The sequence below is a fragment of the Lepidochelys olivacea genome (genome assembly GCF_965140295.1).
Source record: "Lepidochelys olivacea isolate rLepOli2 genome assembly, chromosome: 3".
Classification (NCBI taxonomy): Eukaryota; Metazoa; Chordata; order Testudines; family Cheloniidae; genus Lepidochelys; species Lepidochelys olivacea.
Window position 1 is genome coordinate 168,568,747 of NC_140413.1, and position 18,623 is coordinate 168,587,369.

At 40.3% G+C, this 18,623-nt stretch overlaps 1 protein-coding gene across 4 annotated transcripts in view; it reads right to left on the reverse strand.

Annotated features, from left to right (window-relative positions):
* Window positions 1-757: 757 nt before the first annotated feature.
* The window catches only part of RCOR3 (REST corepressor 3), a 34,455-nt gene continuing 16,589 nt past the window's right edge, over window positions 758-18,623 (reverse strand). For 3 of the 4 annotated variants that reach the window (XM_084622708.1, XM_084622710.1, XM_084622709.1), the window contains exons 8-12: window positions 14,128-14,346; window positions 12,589-12,666; window positions 11,834-11,891; window positions 4,093-4,334; window positions 758-3,661 (exon numbers count right to left, since the gene is read on the reverse strand). In XM_084622708.1, coding sequence (XP_084478834.1) covers window positions 3,323-3,661; window positions 4,093-4,334; window positions 11,834-11,891; window positions 12,589-12,666; window positions 14,128-14,346 — 936 coding nt within the window. In that variant the 3' untranslated portion in view covers window positions 758-3,322. The remainder of the gene's footprint in view (window positions 3,662-4,092; window positions 4,335-11,833; window positions 11,892-12,588; window positions 12,667-14,127; window positions 14,347-18,623) is intronic. The other variant, XM_084622711.1, reaches the window with a different exon arrangement.

The following is an 18,623-nucleotide window of genomic DNA, read 5'->3' on the forward strand; positions in this document are numbered from 1 at the left end:
TTTGCAAGCAAGACACACAAGCCCATACTAGTCACCTTTATACGCAAGCCACACTTTTTTCCCCAGAGTCCCTCTTACAGTTGCAATGTCACTGTGTCCATCTAGCCTCCCCCATAATGTAACGGTTGTTCCATGTTTTACTTTATATGGACTGTAAATTCTTCCAAGTAGGAACTGTCTTAGAAGTGCTATGTACACTTTTTATAGTACCAAAAGGTAATGTTCCAATTCATAATCAATGTCATTTAAAGCTGAACAACTAAGACTGGAACTTTGTGTGCCTCCATATTCCATTTCTGTGCATCAGATTATTGAACCTAGAAACACTTTGTCCAGATCAGACCTTGCACTTTTAATTTTCCCATTCATTTTGAGTAGTCGCTGTTTAGATTTCTTTATTAACTGAAAATAAACAGTACAAAAGAAGAGCTGTAAAGTTATATTGTTTCTGAACAATGTAGGATACACTTTCTCTGCCAAACTTAATAAAAGGTGTGCAATCATTTTATATTTCTTAAAAGTAACAAAATTAAGACAACCTGAAAATTAGTTGAGTTCATTTCCTGAACTAGTTATAAAAAGACAAAACCAGGAGATTAGTGGTATGGCAAAAACAAAATCTCCACTGAAATTAACACCATTGTATAATTTTATTTCTAATTATTAAAAAAATATAAGTGAATTTAGAAGATAATCACAGTATAAGGGCCCTAAAATTTCAGACCATTACAAGGTACATAAAAATAGAAGACACAGATTCCTTTAAAACTTTAATCCTTTGATTAAGCAGCAAGCATATCACTCTTCCAGGCAAAAACACTGTTTAAAAAACAAACTCCCACCCCCAAAACAAGACGTGCAAACTGTATGCACATATTCTGCAAAGCACACAATAAAAAGGACATCTTGCTATGTACATGTTTTTAGTACTACAACTGCTAAGGTTTCCCTCCTGTGTGCCACAGTGTACGTAAACTAAAGTACACTACACCCTTGCCCCCCAAATACAGCACCTTTGCCCAGTTACAGAATATTTAAACAGGATTAAATTGAATTACAATGTACTGAACAGTTGATAGCAGTCAGTGGTGTCCAACTGTACTGGAACACCCAACATTTTGCATACTGAAATTCTATTGACAATAGACAAGACAAAAATTAGCAAAGGTACAGTACACACACCAGGGAGACTTGATATCAATACTTAAAAAAATACTGAAAGATGCATTCTACTTAGGTAACAATTAAAATTAGATATTTATTTAAACAGTTATGTCAAAATGCACAAGACAGGGTTCTTGTCAGCCTGAAAGTCTGGAGGTCAGCCAGACTTCATGTAGTTGTCTGAGGGACCCTTTTGACCCCCAAAACAAAAGTTCCAATGATCACGAAGAACTCTTCATGGTTTTATAATGCTGCTTTTCTTTCTGGAACAGCCACTATCTAATGTCCATGTAGTGGCTGGGAATCTAATTTTGGTGTGAAAGAAAACCCCCAAAAGGGACTTCTGTACTTAGAGCTAAGAACATTAGCAGAGACAGATGTTTCAAAAAACAAAGTCTCCTAAATTTACCATTTCTGAAATGTGTTTTTATGTAGGGTTGACATTGTAACCATAATTAAGGCTACACGTCTGATTTTAATATTAAAGTTACAAATGTAGTAGGTAAAAGGCTTCTACAAGAACTTCCCTTTGCACAGATACAAGATTTCAGCAAAACTGTTAAACCGTAAAACATCAGAACCACTGAATCTGTAGGAGACTGAGGATTGTAAATTCCAAATTCAAACTGAAGATCCAGTTTATTTTTAAGGCCAGTCTATATTAGGCCTAGAACAGAGAGTTATGAAATTACACTTAAAATATTCAAACACTGTTCCAGCTAAAAGAGCTTCTAGAACAGTGTGGTGATCAATATGGGTGCAGGACACAGTGTTTTAAAAGCAAACACTTTTCCATAGCTTGACCCAGTCCACACTGGTTCCCAAACAATTTGATAACAGTAACTTTAAAAACGCTTCCTTACCCAAGTTTCTGGCCTAAGTTTTTTTTTAGGAGAACTGACAAACTTACAATTTCACATTTTACCTTTTTGTCACTGAAGACACAAATTATAATTTCAGATAATTTAGTTTCTCCAGTGAAGTCCCCCAACTCCTAACCAAAAAAAATTTAGAAGGATCAATAAACACCAAAATGCAGACCTGCATTACTATTTAATTGTTTTGTATTTGATTTAATACAACTAAAACAAAACAAAACAAAAAAAAACAACCCAGATGGGGGAAGGGAAATCTGAGATAACCATTTAGCCTTCTCTGAAATTAAGTTGTTTCACATAGTCCCACCGTCATAACATTTGAGGACACACTCCCTGCTAATTGGCATTACCAGTATTTTAGTTAAAGCTTTAGGTAAAGAGCAATAATACAGAGTATGTAACTCTAGATATGACCATTTACAAAGGGATTAAAAACCACTGTACTGCAACTGTAAGTGTAATAAGTGGAGTAGCCACATTAAAATAGTGGTCATTACTGGTGTTTTTCATCATCTCCTTGGACCTGGAAGTTGCTGGCACATCCACTTCCTACAATTTTGCACTAGGAAATCAGAAGCCTGGTATCAGAGGGTTTATAAGATTCGAACACATTGCTAGATTTAACACTTTTGGTACAACAGCTGAGCAGATCTTCAGATTACTCTTTCAAAAGGAGTATTTAATGAGAAAGTATTTTAAAGAAAGTAAAGTCTGTTTTGAGAAAGCTATAAAAAAAGTCTATAGTTTAAAAGTGCATGAAATACTTCTATTGTATATCTGAACTGCAGGCTAACTATTGATTCTTACACTCCTAACATAGGAAAACATAAAAATAATCCCTCACATTTATTTCTACTGTCAGTTAAGGAGTTGTCACAGTTCCTAAATCTGCCAGACTCTTTGCATCCCTGTACTAAGATGTTTCAATATAAAGAACTTTAATAAAATAAATAGAGTAAAAAAATCAGTTAAACAAAATCTTGGTGCACAGAACATTTATTTGCTAAAGAGATTAGCTTCCTTCAACAGTTATTTGTATGGATGAGGGCTGAACTGTAGGCATTGTTTTGCTGTACAAGTCTTCTGCACAGAAGATTCTTTTCTATAGATGGTCGTTCCTGTGGTTCCACTGCTAAGATTATTAGCTTGCTTCTCTGTGTAAAACTGCTTCACAATACCTTGGAAGGCTTGCTCTTTTCTCCCCTTCATTATTTGAGAAAAGTGGACACTGATAAAATTTTATCGAAGGAGTTATGATAGTTCTGACCTATTTCACTTCTTTAGTGCAGAGTGGACTGTGATTCTGTCTGAATTCCAATAAGTGAGGGTGGCTGTTGGCCACTGACTGTGGATAATACCGGCCTTGGATTTAGACGAGGAGGCATAGAATTAGCTGGGCGGATAAGTGGTGGTGGGGGCTGGTTTAGGGTTGGTCTTGGCTGAATAAATCGAGCCTGTTGCTGAAGTGGTGGAGGCTGACGATGGAGAGCAGGAGCAGCCGGAAGTGTTGGACGAAGTAACGGAGGAGGCTGGTTCAAAGTTGCTACCGGGGTTGCTGGAGCAGATGCCTGTGCAGGAGGCGAAGGGCCTAAACCCTGAGTGATCTGCGTGGCTTGTCCCTACACAAAGACAAAATGGAATGTAAAAAGAGCCATACTGTCCAGAACAAAATGCAGTTTGGGTTGCCAGTGTCCACTATCTAGAAAGCACAAGCTTTTTTTGACATTGAAAAAAACAAAAGTTACCAAGCATTTTAATCTCTAAATTGCTGAATAGTGCAACGAAAAAATAGAATATTGATGAAACAATACAGTTCTCTTTTCTAGAATCAGGTATCTTCCTTTTTTTAAAATTTTCATTAACAGTAAATACAGTCATAAGAAATTCACTATTAGAGGCCCAGTCCTGTTCCCAATGAAGCTTATCAGATCAAGATCAGGCCTTCAAGTACACTAGTGTATCACAATCAGATTAACCTTACATTATATTTCACTGAATTAAATGCTATTCCTCAACTCATGCTTACTAATACGTGATACACAAAACACACCTCATCTTCTTCATCAGTGCTCTTTCCTGATGGCACATTAGAAGTATTTTTTGTGTCCTCCCCTAAAGTAGAAGCATCACCATTAGAAGCCAGGGTTCCTTGTTCAGCTTCCCATTCCTGCAACACCTCCTCTAAGTTAAACCGACGCCTGTAGTTTACAAAGAAGTTCTTCACTTGGCCAACAGTCTTGTTGCCAATTACATCTGCAATAGCTTGAAAATCTTTACCATATTTGCGTACACCTGAAAGGCAAAGTAAATAATACACCTGTGAAGGACCGGTCAAGCACAGCTATTTGTGAAGTATGTATACAAATATGGCCTTTGGGGCCTACAGCTAAGGGCTCACTTTAATTTTAAGAACCTCTCCATTAGAAGGTAGACTATAGCTTCCGTTTAAAATAAATAAATAAATAAAAACCAAACAAATCAAAAAGATTCCCAAAAGCCACAATGACTCTTCCTTGCAAAGATAGCCTTGAAAGTATAAATTATTCACTAGGGTAAGGGTTTGTCACTGATTTTTCTAAAGATCCTGGTAATTGATAGGGCCCTCCCTACAGCCACACACGGCTGGTCTCTGATGTGTGAAATAGACCATTTGATATTTTTGGAGGGGGAGAGAACAGTACTCTGTGAGCTTCAACTGATGGTTACAGGTCTTCTTTGTAGGCTTCCCCCAGCTAGTTGCATGCTAAGCTAGCTCCTTTTCCAAAAACCCATGTGGCATCTGACTGAAAGGAGCAGCAGAATTTTCAATAGCATGAGTCTACTGACTCAGCCCAAGGCAGAGCCAGGACATTAGAATTCTAATCCTGGCTCTGACACTTCCTTTGTGCCCTAAGAGGAACAGGCTAACAGCCTGTCATTTAGCTATTTATGAAATGGGGGAACAGCCCTCTGAATATAGGACAAATTGGCAGATATTCACTGGGCTTATTTGGGACAACTGCCCTTAAAAAAAAAAAAAAAAAGTAGTGTTGGCAAAAGAGCTCTCAGCAAAAGCAGCTGAGACCCTAGGCTCCCAATGCAGGAGAATTGGAACAGTCCAATTCTTCTCCCTTCTATTCATTTTAATATCAGTCAGTTTGATTTGGGAGTGCCTCAACTTATTTCTGGTCCTCCCCAAAATCTTAAGACCGCTTTTGGCACTAGTAGGTCAAAAAAAGTTAGTTATACCCGATTTTGTGGAAAAAATGTACTTGCCCACTCAAACACAATAAGGCTGGCTCTGTATGCTTCTCTCTCCCAACACAATGTACTAGCACTGAAAAATTCCATCTGAAATTTTGATATGTCAGTTATTTAAGGAATGGTAGATCAAATAAACCAAATACATGTATTTTAAATACCTGAATCAGGTTGTCTCAAAGTGAAATATTGAAGTTTACCAGTTCTCCCTCAATTCAGTTTTCATTTTCTTAAAAACAAAGATATTTGAGTCTCTCCCCTTTAAATACATTAATGAGAACCCTTGAAGTTTCTCCTCTTTCCTGTTCTCAAGGGAAAAATCCTCATGTTCTCCTGCACTCTGAAGCTTTGCTTTTAGCTACTATACTAAAAACGACGTTTTTGATCAAAGAGTCCAAGAGTTTTGTACCTTTCAGACTCCAGAGACAAGGCCTGCTTGCATTTTATAGCCTGGGATAAAAATTACTCTACAGTAATCCATAAACTGGAGACAGTTATATGATTTTTGCTTTCTGCTAGGGAACCTTTCATATGTCATGAGCAAAATAAGATTTGACTTATGTAATGTGGAAAATTGCTGATGACTTTACCCATTCAGAATCCATTATAATACTTAAAGGACATGCATTTTCTCCCCCAATAGCAGAAAGTTATATGCCAAATGTAATACCTCATTTCAGAAAGGTAAAGGATACAGAAGGAGAGTTATTTATTTCAAATTAGAAACTCTGAAATGTACGCTCCTAGTAACTTGATAAAAAATGACATGACTTTGCTCTTTCTACTTTTCTTTTTGAAAAAGGGCTTCTAATATGCAGTGTCTTGTTCATCTGCAGTGAATGTACAAGAGAAAATTCAGTGCCAATAAATAGTTCAACTACAGCTGAAACTAAGTTGAAGCTTCCATTTTAACCATTAAGGGCCAAATAAAATTATGGCTGGTTCTGCACGTATGTACTAGTAAGCTCCTGCTCCCCCCGTAGAGATCTGCAGGGGGGAAAAAAAACCAAACTGGCTGCAGGGAGACAGAGTGTGCAAGAGGGAGCAGTAGGGTCTCTAAAGAGGGTAAGTCTGGGCAAGACACTGTGCTCTGTGCACTGACAATGGCAGGGGATGAGAGAGAAAGACAAGCGATATAGCTACACCTTTTCAAAGTATGCTCCCTCCAGTACTCAGTCTTTTGCCTGTCATAATAGAAGGCCAGGTCCACACTACCACTTACTTCAGTAGAATTTCATCGCTCAGGGGGGTGAATACACCACCCTCCTGAGCAACGTAAATTATACCTACCTAAGCGCCAGTGTGGACAGCGCTAGATCAGTGGGAGAGATTCTCCTGCCAACATAGCTACCGCCTCTTGCAGAGGTGGATTTATTATGCCAATGGGAGAACTATCTCCTGTCGGCATAGAGCATGTTCGTCAGACATAGTGCTTCTAGTACAAATGAGCTCTAACTCACACGGATGATTAGAAGACCCATTGTGACTTACTTAATGAATTCTGCAAATTGGTAAGTGAACAAAAGGATAACAAAATGAAATGCATTTCTCTCATTTGACCACTGAGGTTCGGGTTCCTTTTGGATTCCTTTTAGCATACTAGTAAGTATCCAATAGTGTTACTGAGATTGATTTATACAAGACTTCAGTACAGCACTCTTAAATCTTCATTGGGAGACACAGAAAACCTAACATACTGACAAAGTTCCTTTCAAGATAAATGTATACTATCAGCTTTCTAGGTCATATAACTGCAAACTGGTGCACAGACTACTCATCATTACAAAATCAAGTTTCAAACACTACCGTAAGTTATTTCCTAAAGCTTTCCTCCTCTCCGCCCAGGAGACTGATTAAGCTTGATAACTTGCCTAGTCTTATAAAATAAAGCTCAAAAAGTAGAAGCTCTAGTCCCAGACCGGAAGTCTACATGGCAATGAAACAGCCCTGCAGCCCAAGCCCGAGTTGGCTGGCATAGGCCAGCTGTGTGCTTTTCTTTGCTGTGTAGACATACCCTAAAAGGCAGCACATCCTTAGGAGTGAAGTTAAGCCATGATCTGGCACAGAACTTAAGAGTTCAGCACCTGAGTATCCCCATTAAAACTAATGCTTTGCCAGTTTGGGGCCTTAGTGCATGGCATGGCTAAGTAGTACTCAGCATATCACTGTACAGTCATTGGACTAGAACTGAAATTGTTGCAGACAATAGATTAGAAGGGCAATGGGAGTGGAGACTCCAGCATGGCAGCGGGAAGCACAGGCCACTGGCTGCACAGAGGTGGGGGATCACTCTGCAGGCCCCCGCCCCCTCTGGGATATGGAGTCGGCAGTGAGGCTGCACCTGATCCTGACACAGTGCAAGGGCAATGCCTGACCCAGAAACACTCTGGAACCCTGCCCTTTCATGCCAGCAGCAAGTGAGAGGGACAGAGTCTCGCATGCAAGCCCAGCCCTGCCACCTGATCCAGGTGTGGGGCAAGCAGGCTCAGCCCAGCAGGATCCAAGCGTGGAGGGATCCAGGTGTGGGGTGAGTGGGCTCTGTGTGGGGCAATTTGGGTGTGGGCAGTTTGGTGGGAGGTCTGGGTGTGGGGGGAATCTGGATGCACAGGGGCTCGTTGGAAAGTCAAGGTGCAGGGGGAATGCGACTCAGCAGGGGAATCTGAGTTCAGGGGGTCTGGGAGTCCGTGTGCAGCTCAGTGGGATGGGGCTTGGCAGGGTGGGTGAAGGGTCTAGATCAGTGGTTCCCAAACTTCAACAACCCGCGAACCCCTTTCACTAAAATGTCAAGTCTTGTGAACCCCACCTTAAAAATGATTATTTCCAGGGATTTTCTCCCTTACCTCAGCATAAATTATAAAAGCAGTGATCTTGGAAATATAAAATGTGTTTTTAAGACATGATTATTACACACTATTTATTATTAGTTATCATTACAGTATTTTTATTACATTATGAAAACAGCAACACTCTTCCAAGATCTCACTTTTGTAGCTTGTATCAGTTTTGATTAAGCCTGTTACAAGACAAGGCTCCTATCAGAGGTGCCAGTAGAAAAAAGGGGTACAGGGGCACCTCCGGAAGGGGGGGGGCCCACAGGGGCAGCCGGGAAAAAAGGGAAGGGACCCGCGGAGGGTGGTCGTGCCGACACGGGGGCAGCATATGACCCTCATTGCCCCTCCGTACTGGCACCTCTGGCTCCTATGTTTCATCAAGGAGTATCAGATGTGAAACAGCATGAAGCCAACTCAGGTATTTAAGAAGCCAAAGAGTTCCTCCTACACAAGCATTCAGGTCTTGAGCAGTCCAGGCAAACAAACAAAGCTTAAACTTGTTCTTCATGATAATTTAAGAACACCACAAGCAGCCTATTTAATTTTAAAAACAGCAAAAAATATCCACCTCCCTTTCTATTTCGTATAAGGAGTCTTGAAGTTTAAATCGCCTCAGTGTGATAGATATGCTTGCTTTGATCTGCTTAGCTCTTGGAAGTCCCCAAGGGCTGATGGCCCCACACTGCCCAGGGTCCCTATGGACAGCTCTGTCCACCATTGGGGGAAAAAATTCCCTAAGAAGCCCCTGTAACATTTCGTGAACTCCCAGGGGAACCACTGGTCTAGATGCATGGGGGTTGGGTGGATGGGGGAGCAGCTCGCTGTACAGTGACCTCTTCTCCCGCATCTGGGGAGCAATGGGGGCAGGGAGCAGGGCTGGGTTGGATCCAGCGCCAGGAGCAGCTGATGCAGGGGAAGAATAAGTCTTGTTCCCCCACAGGACTAGCAGCTGGAGTTTGGCGCATGGTAGAAGCTATTGGCCAGGTGTTGCCAGGCCTGCCCCTTTCTGGCTCCAGGCACATCGTGATAGCAAATGAGAGGGACAGAGTCTTGTACGCACACCCAGTCCCAACCCCTGAGGTGGTGATTTACATCTTCCCTGGCTGCTCCCGATGCCCAAACCAGACGGCCTGTTAATCAATTATTCTGCAGGGAAAGAGTAAAATCTGTAGGGGACATGAATTCTGCTCTTGCACAGAATTCCACCTTTAGTCCCAGAGCCAATATGCCAGTGATGCCTTATCTTTTCCCATCATGTCCCCCCGACCAGTAATGAAATCTGTCCACATTCCCCCTCCATTACTGTACAGTTGGCTCAGCAGCAGAGCTTGGGCTGACGGCGGAGCTGGGGGTAGAGGGCTGGGTGGTGCTCCCTCCCAGTCCCCCATGAGAGCTGGCCTGGGCCCTGCCACATGCCCCCCCGGCGAACGTTCCTTGGCGCCTAAGGGGGCGTGCCCCACAGTTTGAGGGCCACTGCAGTATACAGAGTGAAACATTCAGAAAGATAGTTTGCAGTGATCTTATTTGGGTCATATTTCCTAAGCATGGAATAGTTCTCGTACTTTATGTACTTGCAGCAACTTGATTTCAGAAAGTTAGTGTCACGACAATACAATTCTTCAAGTTAGTGTCATGCCCCCATCATGCTCCATCAAATGTAATGGGTTCTGTACTTGCAAACAGTAGTTTAAGTTTTTGCAGACCACATGGTATGAAAAATGACTGAGCATGAACAAAGCTATGTTTTTCCTTAGCCATTTCAAAACCATGTTCACCAAAAAATACGAGGACTTATTCAAAATAACCAATTCGGCAGTAGAAAGCAAGCACGAAAACAGTTTATTTCTTTTATACGCAACCAGTAAAGACCATTCAACTTTTGAAAGAACCCTAACTTTCGAAGCAGAGTCAGCATACTAAAAGTTGTCGAATACTGAATGGTCAGTAACTTATATATTATGATAGTCTAACAGAACATGGGGCAAGTTATACTAATTAGTCTAAGCATTATTTTAAAGCAGGTAAACAATGTACAGCAGAGGTTCTCAAACTGTGGTCCGCAGACCACTTCCATTCAGGTGGTCTGTGGATAGTTCCCTCTAAGGTGCGCGCCTGGGTGGCCGCACAGGAAAAAATGATGGGCCACCCACCTAATTAATGGAGCCGTGCAGGCATGGCTCCACTAATTAGGTGCCTGGACCCTGGAGAAGATGCAAATGTAAGGTAAGGTGGTGGCCCTGGGGGGAATACGGGGTACGTGGGAAGGGGCAGTGGGGTGAGAAGAGGGGGTGGGGGGGAAATTGGGACATGCAGGGACAGAGAAAGAGGTGACTTTCCCCAGCTCCAGGGCTGCGGCTGCTGGGGAGACACCCCCCTTCCTTCCCAGCCCCAGTTCGGGGACTGCCGCGGTGGGGAAGAGAGGGAGAGACCGTCCTCCTTCCCAGCCCCAGCTCGGTGGCTGCCGCAGCCAGGGAGATCCCCATCCTTCCCAGCCCAGGAACTGCCACAGCAGGGGAGAGAGGGCACATCCATCGCATTAGAAAGGTAAAACTACTGATATTGAAATATGAATTGCATGCTTTTATTTGTAGAACAAAAAACAATTAAGGGTTTTTTTAATATAGAACTTTTATCCAAAATGCTTTACAGTAGTTAGCCAATGGTACAAACAACATTTGGAAAGATCATTAAGTGGTCTGCTGAGACCCTCAGCAATTTTCAAGTGGTCCGTGAAAAAAAAAAAAAAAGTTTGAGAACCACTGACGTAGAGAACTAGCTCGATTACTTCACTGAAGTAATATTGAGCTGATGTATAGTATCAGAAAATACAAGAGATGCAACTTATCACACTTTGAAGTTAATACACTGAGTTTCATTTTTATGTTTATATTTCCATCTGAATGCTTTTTCTGGACTGTGCAGTGCAATGGTTTAACAAGACAATAATCTGAGAGTTTTCATGCTTAGGTAAGAGATTACTGCATGTTAACTGTACCCAATATCCTGTTGGTAAAGTGCACTGCTAGCCACTAAGAAAATGTGTTAGTACAGCATCTGTCTCCAGCCTCAAACTTTCACAGCAGGATGTTGGATGGGAAGACTGTGTCTTGTCTCTTCATGCCTAGTTAAAGGTGACCTGCAAACGAAAGAAATTGGGCTTCTGCCTTTTTGCTTCTTTTTGGATGTATAAAGGCAGCCTGAAATATATTTTTTCCCTACTTGTTTCCTACTTTATTTCACGTCTGTTTAGGCTAGAAGACCAGGAAGAAGAATTAGTGTCTTGTGATGTGTAATTTATATATTAAGAGAAAGGATTTTTAGTCAGACTGCTTAGAACACCAGTAGGCTTAAAAAAAAAAAATTAACACCCATTTAATTTCAATGACTAAACTCTGAATCTACTCAATGTTTAGCATATACCACTCACACCCCTCCAATTAAAGGAAGAGTTTACAACAACAACATCATATGCGTTCCATTAGTCTTCCAACAAAGCCAGAGACTCTACATTCCCAACATTTCTAAGGGGGGGGGGGGAATGAGCAACCTCACTCCCCAGCTACCTTTAAAAAATAAAAATAAAAAGGAAAAACAAAGCATCTTCTCAGGTGTTCTTTATACATAAAGCAGAAAAAGGGCACAGGCCCAATTTTTAAGAAATCTGCAGGTCACTTAAGATTTTTAATAGTTATCGGTCATTACTACTTTTCTGTGACATACCTTGTACTGCAAGAAGCTGCTCTTCTGTAGTCCAACGGGCATTGATTTTCTGATTCAACTATTAAAATTAGAGAAATTGCACACTAGGGTTATTAAAGCACATTCCAAACCCATTGTAAAATATCTGAAAGTCATAAAAGCACATATTTTAATGCCTGAATTTCTTTGATAGTTTTCCCTGTTTGCAGTAAGGTGCAATCAAAGACTCAGTTGTCACAGAGTAATAATCATTTTCATGAAGGTAAAAACATTTAGCTAGTTTACTGTTTAAAATTAAATTGCATTATTAGAACATAATTTCTAAATTATTTTGCATTTTTCAAGCAATACACTCACCATTAAAAGAGTAGCTTCAGTAATTGAAAAAAACAAAACAAAACAAAACCCCACCCCAATGCTTGTGACATGTTGGTGAAAGTAGCAACTAATTAGCCGACAGTTTCACCAGAAAAGCTGGTTTGTAATGGCACATGATCCAGCTCCCTAGCTTTATGTATAATCATGCTAACCTTGCTGCCTCTGTTGTCCCTCTACCCTCTCACCTCCCATTTAAAAGATTGAGGAAAGGCATATTTTGCCAACTTCCTCCATGCAATGGTAACTATTTTGGTTCCCTCTGAATTTCAGTGTTCCAGTTAAACTGTTGCTGAAACACACACACTGTGCAGCAGCAAACGACTCAAACTATACAATAATGTATCTTCCCACCAATCCAAGTGCAATGCCACACATTCTAGCACATTATATTAATTTACCTCAGGAGGTTTGAATTCTTCAATCCCACCTTCCATTTTTTGTTTCAGTGCACTGTTTACTTGCTTAGCATTTTGAACCTTGGTTTAAAAAAAAAAAAAAAGTTTATCAGCTCCACAAACAAAGTTGATCACTTTGTACAAACATCTCCACTAGGATTCCCACAAGTATGCCTCTTAAATTACAGAAGTAAACATTATGGTTTAATGCTTCTCTACTTTTAACTGCTGCTTCACAGACAAATCATATTTTACCCTGGAGAGTGAATGAGAGAGACATGACTCAGACAGGGTTCTTTGAAAGGGCTGGTTAAAAATCAGTCCACCAGGATTATGACAAACCAGGAGGAAGATAAAAGCTAATTTTCAAAAAATTCCACACCTGTATAGAATAAGGAATATTTCAGGATACTATAAACATCTTTTCATTTGCCACTCTTACATTTTTACTGAGTGAGAGAAATTCTATACGTAAATTGTTTCTCAGAAGGCTAGGTTCTCTCCTTCCCCAACAGAACTCTAAAAAGTGATGAGATATTTCTTGTTACTTTCTTGTTGCAGACTTCTTTTTACTGGTTTTGCTGGCTTCAGGTTATGATCTCCTGATATAGTTCATTTTGGATTTATTTTGACACATTTAAATTAGAGATTAATTTTTGTTTACAAAGGTGTACTTTAACTCACACTTGCACATTACTATTAACAAATTAAAATGTGCTGACGCAATGCACAGATGAACGCATATATGAGAAAATGGATTTGCAAGGCTGGTTTGACAGCATGCAAAGGCTTGAATGCGTGGGAAGGCACTGAGTATAGAGAAAAACTCTGTTGCACTCAGTCTAGGCAAAGAAAGAGCTGCACACTTCCAGCATTTTAAACAGAAATACATCTGGATCCATGATTTTTCCAATGTTTCCCCCATCCTATACACACATTAAAAAAGTTATAATACATGATAAATAAACAGATCACTTCCACCCCTATTAGATTTTATTCAGTTTAAAATCAGATAAGATGTTAAAATACAAAAAATTCTATTTCCCTTCAACATAGAAATTAAGAAGCTGTTGGGAGGATTACCCCTTTACAAGAATTAAATGTACATGTGTTTTTAGAAAGAGGTAGTCCCACAAAATTATATCCTCAATAGTGGGCAAGGGTAGCATTAAAACAGGAGAGGTTATTTTCTAACTTCCAACCTGTTATCAGTGTAGAATTAACAAGTCTAGGAACAATCAATTTAACAAGACACTTGTGTTGAAGCAAAAGACCCATGATTTCAGAAACCCCATAAAGAGAGGGATTAGGACAATGGTTCTCAACCTGTGGCCCATTCAGCACATAGCTGTGGCCCATGTGACATCCTCAGGGCCAGACTGATAGTGTGTGTATATATTAGTGTGGATGTGGCCCACATAACACAGAGAGCTGCGTATGCAGCCCACAATGGTAAATAGGTTGAGAACCACTTGATTAGAAAAATACACACAGTCTCAGGAATTCACAGCAAAACAAAACAAGACAGATGACCCAAAGTACCTGGCGCTTCAATGAGATTAACTCCATGTCCAGCTGTCTAAGAATTGTGTTGGCTGCATTGGGGCTACAGGAAACTGCTACCACATCTTCCTGGGTCAGATACATGCCCTTAGGTGGACGACATTTAGAACGCTGCGAGTGATGGCGATGCTGTAAGCTCTGATACTCTCTTCTACCCAGCCCTATTTTACTGGTCTGAACAGGTTGTTCATTATTGCCCTTAAAAGTTAGAAGAGGTAGGTGGATTAAAGTACACAGCTTTTGAATACCATGCAAGCATGTTTTACAAACAGCTTACACGAAAAAGAAAACTAGGCCATTTCTACAGCTACCCAAAAGGGGCATTAAAGCCTTAAATTAGAGTTATGCTCCCAAGTCAGTTGTTGGCTAGGTCAGTCGTCAACCTTTAACATATTCCTAACCTCTAACGCTTTAAATAAAAGTTACAGGTTATAAAATATGCTTTACATAAATCTAAGCTCCTTAGTGTCAATATATTCTACATTAAAAAAAATTAAGGTTGCAAAGTGAAGCACTAGAGCTGGTTAAAAAAAAAATCATCAAAAATATTGTCTTGTTAAAACTAAAATGTTTCACAGGAAGATCTCTCAGTCCAGAATGGACTCCACTCAAAATATGAGAGAAACAAAGAGAGAGACACTCTTCAGCCTGGTGGTTAGGGTCCAGGTTCAAGTCCTCTGCTCCGAATTGAGAAAAGGCTGTTCCATCCCAGATTACTCTGAATGCATTCTAATGCAGAAGGAACACATTTTGAAACATTTAATTATTTCATGAAATGGAACTGTTTTCTGGACAGCCCTACCAAATGCCAGAATTAAGGTTGCCTGTGCAACCCTAATTCCCCCACCTCCACCCTTTTTATGTATGCATTATTACACAGCCTTTAATAACATGATCACATACTGATTTTCCTGCAGGACCTCGGCTTCATTCAGTCCACAGGATTTTGTCCCCATTGTTCAGTGTGTGGCTCTAGACCTTATTTACAGCATACTATTCAACTCTTACACAAAATACAATTAAAGTATATTTCCTTAAAGTAATTAAAGTAATTTCCTTATAGCTTTTCTGAAGTACTCATATATACAGTTTAATTAAGTCTTGGATATATATAGTATTCAAGATCTTCACAAACATTAATTTATCTTCACAAAATTCCTGAGAGATGAGGTATTATCCCCATTTTACAGATGGGGCATAAAGTCCAAAAAAATCCATTAATTTCAGGTGCCAATATGAGATGCTTAGGACCTGATTTTTTGCCATATTTTGCATTTTATAGCACTTGAAATATTTTAATACAGCTCCCATTGACTTCATAATGCAGTCAGTGCACATCTGCAAATCAGGGTCTAGGGCCTCAAGTCAGAAAATGAGGAACACATAATTAGGGAGCATCTCTGAAAAGTTTGGTTTAATGGATTTGCTCATCATCACACAGGATCTGTGGGGCAGAGGCAGGGATAGAATCCAAATCTCCAGGGCAGCATTCAACTGTCCTAATAATGAAACTATCCTTTCTATTCCTGCAACCCCCTAACTCATGCACTATACACTTTTCAGTTTCCACAACAAATGAAGCAGGGGTCCTACAGACAACAGCCTTCTTTACTACACAATTCCGATTCATTTCCAAAGCAGGTGCATCTGGCACACTGATGGAATGAGGCAGAGTTCCTGGTGAAAAAACAGTATGTGATCATGTAACTGAAGTCTAACAATGCATATGAACAAGAGGGCTGAATTAGGGTTGCATGAGCAATCCTAATTCTGGCATTTCCTCACTTGTGAGTGCTTGGCTTTTGCAAGTTTAATAATGTTCTTTTGAAGAAACTGAAAATATAAAACAAACAACCAAAAAATCCCATTATCAAACTGATACCCCATGGTTCATCAGCGGGGTAGAACCTTCTGATCCATCACAGAGACCTCTGCCACCTAAGCTAACTGAGTAACTGACCGTAGTGATAGGCTGTCCTCCTGTATTCCTCCTGGGGGCATTCTGCACAAAGTAGTATTTTGCAGAAATTAACATTGTGTGTGCACGTGTGCACAGAATTTCCTTTCCTCCACAGAAATGGGCTGCAGTACTGCTGGCTCCCACATAGAAGACACTGCTGGGGGCAGGGGGAGGGAGCTAGAGGGTTCCTGGCAGCTGCAGTTCCCAGCATGCCCTGAGGGAAGGAGAGGGTGGAGCACAGGAAATGCCATGCAAGCCTAGGACTAAGCATCACATGGTTTCTCCCTCTGGATCCCTGCGCTTGGAGGGAGGGAGGTGGGTGTCGGGGCTGGGGGTGCCGTGGCTGGGCTGAGGGAGGGAAATCTGGGCTGGGGGGCCCTGTGGCTGGGCTGTGGGTGTCTGGCCACCCCGGCTGGGCTTGGGGGTGGGGGGGAGCAGGGGAAGAGAGGGGAAGCGGGCAGAGAAACAGGAACTGGGTTGTCATAGGGGTTTCTTTAACTCTCTACTCCTGGGGGGAATTTATGTGTGTGTGTCTGTATTGTTACAGATATACTTGCTGACAGGTATTTTGAAATAAATTACCAAACTAATTAGGGCTGTTAAGCAATTAAAAACATTAATCGCGATTAATTGTGCAAGAAAATTAATCGCAATTTATCACACGATTAATCGCGCTGGTAAACAATAGGATACCATTTGTTTAAATAGTTTTGGATGTTTTCTACATTTTCTAATATATTGATTTCAATTGCAACACAGAATACAAAGTGTACAGTGCTTACTTTATATTTATTTTTGATTACAAATATTTGCACTGTAAAATACAAAAGAAATAGTATTTCAATTCACCTAATACAAGTACAGTAATGCAATCTCTATCATGAAAGATAAACTTAAATATGTATAATTATGTACAAAAATAACTGCATTCAAAAATAAAACATTGTAAAACTTTAGAGTCTACAAGTCCACTCAGGCTTACTTCTTGCTCAGCCAATCACTCGGACAAAAGTTTGTTTACATTTTCAGGAGATAATGCTGCCCACTTCTTGTTTACTGTATCACCTGAAAGTGAGAACAGGCGTTCACATGACACTATTGTAGCCGGCATCGCAAGATATTTACGTGCCAGATGCACTGAAGATTCATATGTCCCTTCATGCTTCAAACACCATTCCAGAGGACGTGTCCAGGCTGATGACGGGTTCTGCTCGATAATAATCCAGAGCAGAGCAGACTGCTGCATGTTCATTTTCATCATTTGAGTCAAATTAACCAGCAGAAGGTTAATCTTCTCTTTTTTGTTGGTTCGGGTTCTGTAGTTCCCACGTCGGAGTGTTGCTCTTTTAAGACTTCTGAAAGCATGCTCAGCGCCTCGTCCCTCTCAGATTTTGGAAGGCACTTCAGATTCTTAAACTTTGACTCAAATGATGTAGCTATCTTTAGAAATCTCATATTGGTACCTTCTTTGTGTTTTGTCAAATCTGCAGTGAAAGTGTTCTTAAAATGAACAACATGTGCTATGTCATCATCTGAGACTACTGTAACATGAAATATATGGCAGAATGCAGGTAAAACAGAGCAGGGGACATTGAATTCCTTTGGGGAGACAAATTGTGTCACAAATTTAATTAATGCATGATTTTTTTAATGAGCATCATCAGCATGGAAGCATGTATTCTGGAATGGTGGCCGAAGCATGAAGGGGCCTACGAATGTTTAGCCTATCTGGCACGTAAAGGCCTTGCAATGACGGGTTCAAAAGTGCCACGTGAACGCCTGTTCTCACTTTCAGGTGACCTTGTAAACAAGAAGCGGGCAGCATTATCTCCCGTAAAATGTAAACAAACTTGTTTGTCTTAGCGAATGGCTGAACAAGAAGTAGGACTGAGTGGACTTGTAGGCTCTAAAGTATTACACTGTTTTGCTTTTAGTGCAGTTATGTAACAAAAAATAATCTATATTTGTAAGATGCACTTTCACAATAAAGAGATTGCACTACCATACTTGTATGAGGTGAACTGAAAAACACTTTCTTTTGTTTGCCATTGTTAGGGTGCAAATATTTGTAATAAAAAATATAAAGTGAGCAGTCTACTTTGTAAACTGTGTTGTAACAAAGATATATTTGAAAATGTAGAAAACATCCAAAAATATTTAATAAATTTCAATTGGTGTTCTACTGTTTAACAGTGCAATTAAAACTGCGATTAATCTTTTTAGTTGCAATGAATTTTTTGAGTTAATCGCGTGAATTAAGTGTGATTAATCGACAGCCCTAAAAATAATTGAAACTGGCATGATTATGTAGTGTTATTTGGACAAATAAAATTTGCAGAATTTTAAAATATTGTGTGCAGAATTTTTAATTTTTTGGCACAGAATGCCCCCAGGAGTACCTGTACGTGAGCAAACACTGGAAGGGAATGAGACCCCCTGTCAGATATTTGCTGACATCAGAGAATTGGTAAAATTCAAGAAACTCAGGTTCCGTTTTGGGGGAGGAAATGTTCTA